This window comes from Ornithodoros turicata, chromosome 8 (genome assembly GCF_037126465.1).
Source record: "Ornithodoros turicata isolate Travis chromosome 8, ASM3712646v1, whole genome shotgun sequence".
Taxonomy (NCBI): Eukaryota; Metazoa; Arthropoda; class Arachnida; order Ixodida; family Argasidae; genus Ornithodoros; species Ornithodoros turicata.
Genome location: NC_088208.1, coordinates 31,205,966 through 31,211,024, shown reverse-complemented (window position 1 = coordinate 31,211,024; position 5,059 = coordinate 31,205,966). Strand labels below are relative to the sequence as shown.

General features: G+C 48.3%; 1 protein-coding gene across 1 annotated transcript; it reads left to right on the top strand.

Moving 5' to 3' along the window:
• The first annotated feature begins 2,753 nt into the window (after nucleotides 1-2,753).
• LOC135366143 (palmitoyltransferase ZDHHC15-like) lies at nucleotides 2,754-3,945 on the top strand. Its single transcript, XM_064598795.1, has one exon. The coding sequence runs from the start codon at nucleotides 2,816-2,818 to the stop codon at nucleotides 3,782-3,784; it is 969 nt and encodes a 322-aa protein (XP_064454865.1). The 5' UTR covers nucleotides 2,754-2,815; the 3' UTR covers nucleotides 3,785-3,945.
• The last annotated feature ends 1,114 nt before the right edge of the window (nucleotides 3,946-5,059 follow it).

The window sequence follows — 5,059 nt, the reverse complement described above, 5'->3', positions numbered from 1 at the left end:
TTAGGCTTACCTTTTTTTTCCATTTTTGGCCAAAAAATAAAAGCGCTCGAATCGAGCTAAAATTTCGCATGGATACTCAGCAGGAACTGCGCTTTAATTTGAGCCCAAAATTTGCCCAGAAAGAGGACCTTCGATTTTTGGCACGAAAAAACCCCAAGGGGTTAGGCTTACCTTTTTTCCATTTTTGGCGAAAAAATAAAAGTGCTCAAATCGAGCTAAGATTGCGCATGGATACTCAGCAGGAACTGCGCTTTAATTTTAGCCCAAAATTTGCCCAGAAAGAGGAACTTCGATTTTTGACCTAAAAAAACCCCAAGAGGGGGCGGCGCCCCGCTCGGACGAGGGACATCGTATAATCCCCAGGGCCAAAAAAAGCCGCCATGCATCAGCAGCCGACCAGGGTCCAAGACCCTTAGGCTTACCTTTTTTTCCATTTTTGGCGAAAAAATAAAAGTGCTCAAATCGAGCTAAGATTGCGCATGGATACTCAGCAGGAACTGCGCTTTAATTTTAGCCCAAAATTTGCCCAGAAAGAGGAACTTCGATTTTTGACCTAAAAAATCCCCAAGAGGGGGCGGCGCCCCGCTCGGACGAGGGACATCGTATAATTCGGACTTAGGCGAAAAAACGCCGCGCCGTTTGCAGGGACATCGTATAATCCCCAGGGCCAAAAAAAAGCCGCCATGCAGGAGCAGCCGACCAGGGTCCAAGACCCTTAGGCTTACCTCTTTTTCCATTTTTGGCGAAAAAATAAAAGTGCTCAAATCGAGCTAAGATTGCGCATGGATACTCAGCAGGAACTGCGCTTTAATTTTAGCCCAAAATTTGCCCAGAAAGAGGAACTTCGATTTTTGACCTAAAAAAACCCCAAGAGGGGGCGGCGCCCCGCTCGGACGAGGGACATCGTATAATTCGGACTTAGGCGAAAAAACACCGCGCCGTTTGCAGGGACATCGTATAATCCCCAGGGCCAAAAAAAAGCCGCCATGCAGCAGCAGCCGACCAGGGTCCAAGACCCTTAGGCTTACCTCTTTTTCCATTTTTGGCGAAAAAATAAAAGTGCTCAAATCGAGCTAAGATTGCGCATGGATACTCAGGAGGAACTGCGCTTTAATTTGAGCCCAAAATTTGCCCAGAAAGAGGACCTTCGATATTTGGCCCGAAAAAACCCCAAGGGGCTTACCTTTTTTCCATTTTTGGCAAAAAAATAAAAGTGCTCGAATCGAGCTAAGATTGTGCATGGATACTCAGCAGGAACTGCGCTTTAATTTTAGCCCAAAATTTGCCCAGAAAGAGAAACTTCGATTTTTGACCTAAAAAAAACCCCAAGAGGGGGTGGCGCCCCGCTCGGACGAGGGACATCGTATAATTCGGACTTAGCCGAAAAAACGCCGCGCCGTTTGCAGGGACATCGTATAATCCCCAGGGCAAAAAAAAAGCCGCCGTGCAGCAGCAGCCGACCAGGGTCCAAGACCCTTAGGCTTACCTTTTTTTTCATTTTTGGCGAAAAAATAAAAGTGCTCAAATCGAGCTAAAATTACGCATACCTCTAAAGGGAGGTTCTCTTTTGTCTTCTCCTTCTGCTGTTTGGCCGACCTTGTCTCAGGCCCATAATGCCAGGTCCAGACTTCTCAAGCTCTGCTGTCTGGCAGCCACTTGGGTCCTCTCTTTTCGGTCGTTGTTATGTCTTCCAAGACTTCCCATAATGTGACGGCGACCTTCGCTGCCCCGTCGCGCATTTCCAACTTTGTTTTGTTCCGGGGTAGCTCATCCCACCACAAGGCCACGCACGCAACATCCCTCAACAAAGGGTCGGCAGTTAAACTGCATGCCCTGACTGGGCATGACAGATATTCAGCAGGAACTGCGCTGTAACTTGAGCGCAAAATTTCTCGCAGTAGAGGACCTTCGATTTTTTACCTTAAAAAACCCCAAGGCTTACCTTTTTTTTCCATTTTTGGCCAAAAAATAAAAATGCTCAAATCGAGCTAAAATTACGCATACCTACGGCTTACCTAAGGCTTAACTTTTTTTCCATTTTTTGCGAAAAAATAAAAGTGCTGAAATCGAGCTAAAATTGCGCATGGATATTCAGCAGGAACTGCGCTGCAATTTGAGCGCAAAATTTCTCGCAGAAAACCGAATTTTAGCCCAAAATTTGCCCAGAAAGAGGACCTTCGATTTTTTACCTTAAAAAAAACCCAAGAGGTTAGGCTTACCTTTTTTTTTCATTTTTTGGCCAAAAAATAAAAGTGCTCAAATCGAGCTAAAATTGCGCATGGATACTGGGCAGGAACTGCGCTTTAATTTGAGCGCAACATTTCTAAAGAGGACCTTCGATTTCTTACCTTAAAAAAAAAAACCCAAGAGCTTACAGTTAGGCTTACGCAGGGCTTAGGCTTAGGATCCGGCAGGCGGAGCTTATCTGCCTGCCGGATCAACACAGCACGGTGGCGGCGGTGGTAGGGGTGGAACTGCTTCACGTAGGCGTGCAACACCATGACTATTGCGTGCGTGTATGACATGCGTCCTTGGCCTACTTCACAGGGAACTGTGCCGACATTTGTCTCAGAGCGCCTGAGGAAAGCCCAGGGGAAACATCCAGACAGCAGAACCGGCGCAAGGATTCGAACCCTAGCCGCCTACAAGTCTCAAAACAACACACTGCAAGAGGTACCTGGGTCACGGCCTACCCCTACAGATTTTTATATTATATATTATCTATATTTCCTATATTTTTCCTTGTCTGTCTTTGGGCTACGTCATAGTATAACGTAACGAGCTAATCCCATTCGAAGAAGAAGAAAATATCTCGATGGAGGATTCACCCAGGCGCGACTTTGCTATCGGTGACACGATCATAAATGTGGACCACGCAGGCCTCAGTAAGTACCCCAAGGATGACGGCCGACGCATTCGAGACTTCCAGGACGTCATGGTCTCCGTGCTTCGCCTTTGCGTCGCATTCTGTCCTGGCTGTGGACTACCCAGACGTTGTCGTTGGATCGTGAGGACCTGCAAAAAAATACCCTTGTGCATCGAGGTCGCCACGCTCTGCTGGGCGTACTACACGTACATCTACATCATGTGTTACCACCTCTTAGCCGATCGGTTTCTCAGCAAGTGGGGCAGCATCATCGGTTACCACGGGACCCTGATGATCTGCCTGTGGCCTTTCAAACAAATGCTGGTCACCCCTTTAAAGCCCGTCCCGGTGTCATTCTACGTGATGCAACGTCCCGGCGGAGCGCAAGGCTCGCGGAGTTACTGCCACCACTGCCACTTAATAAAGCCCGAAAGGTGTCACCACTGTTCCATCTGCGGCATATGCGTGCTGAAGATGGACCACCACTGCCCCTGGTTTAATACCTGCGTGTCCTTCACCAACTACAAGTTCTTCGTCTTGTTTCTGTTCTACTCCGGCGTCCACTGCGCTTACATGACAGCGACGACGTTCCACAACTTCGGCGTCGACGTTCGGCGAGAGATCGGCTTCTGGCCAGACATCAACATTACCTTTCTGTTCTTGTTGTCTATCTTCTTCGGCTTAGCCTTTTGGATGCTGTTGTTTTTCCACGCGTACCTGATATGTCGGAACCGAACCACCCTGGAGCTCATGTCTTCGGAGGCGAACCGGTACAACCTCGGGATCTGCAATAACATGGCCGAGGTCTTTGGAAGGGAGAAGAGACTATGGCTCATCCCCGTCTACACGACCTTAGGTGATGGAGCATCCTTCCCAGTGTTCCGAGAAAACATTCACAAAAGGGGTTCTCTCGTGTGACACCGTTTCGTTCCTTTGGGACACTTGCCCTGCTGCTGTAGGGGCACCCAAGAAAATGGGTGTGTCTTGTACTGCTTTTAATATTGTTCGCCTACCTTTTCTCTGTGTGTGTGTGTGTTTTTGTTGTTGCGTAACCGCTATATATAGAGCTTCCTTCGTTATTTGCCTCCGCTTCTGTGTATATGTGATCGAATGTTTGCCCGTATTACACAACGCATGCATAGGCCGCATCTGAATTCTGCTATTTACATGTGTCGGTATGGAAACAGCTGAAGAAGGTTGGTACGACAATTCGTGGCATTACGTCGCGAGGCGCTTATGATCATGAACGACGTTGGAAGGAACTTGCGCATCCAGGGATTTTCCTCCCCCCTCCTTCAGGGGAGCGTACACCCCCCAACACAGCACGACGGCCAATGCCCACGTGTGTCCAAAAACATTACCCCCCACCCAGAGGTCAATTTCTGGGGAGACTACTGGTGGCATATTGTCTTTCTCGGGCATGAGGCCGAACTCCATTTTTGTTTTCCTCGATTAGAGTCGGTGGCTACAGACCTTCGGATCGGAGCAAAGGTAGTTTCGTGATGAATCTTACACAGCCCACGAGATCAAGTATACTTAGCGGAAATCCGTGTACTGACATAAGACAGCAGACTAAGAAACTTGCCGGATACACATTCTTGCCGGATGCAGCTGCGACACGTGCTGCAATCCCCCTTTCCAGAAATAGCCCGTGCGAATCAAATTTGAGAGAAATTAAATAAAAGCTGGCCATACGCGAGAAATCTAGCAAACAGATATTCATTGCAGATGGATTGTTACCCATCTAAAGGTTACCCGGACTGCTCGCTAGGAACACTCCATCCAACCAACCAACCATTGTATATGACCGTTCCTGAGAGAGGGCCCAAACCGACCTCGGCGGTACCCTCCGGGTGACTTGTCTGCGTGGATAGGAAGGCGTATGGCTACTCCGTTAGTTCGGTACCACTTATGGGTTGTAGGTTCAGACGTTACATTTGCACCGCAGGCCAGTTTAAGAGCTTCAAACTTGCCATGCATTATCTACCCGAATGTTTTGATAAACATCGTTCCAGGTGCACTGGATTGTTGCCTTATGGATGGTATAGTGCCTTTCTATTATGGTTTGCTTGCGTCCCTGTCGTATACCGGTTAGATGAGCCACATTCTAATGACGAGTTTGGGTGGTCATTCCATGGCCACACGGCCTAACGCTCGGAAATTGCCCGCGCTGGATCACGTGACTGTTGCCAC

What these genes read in the sequence shown, in the direction of transcription:
- LOC135366143 (XM_064598795.1), top strand. Translation starts at nt 2,816, where the DNA reads ATGGAGGATTCACCCAGGCGCGACTTTGCTATCGGTGACACGATCATA.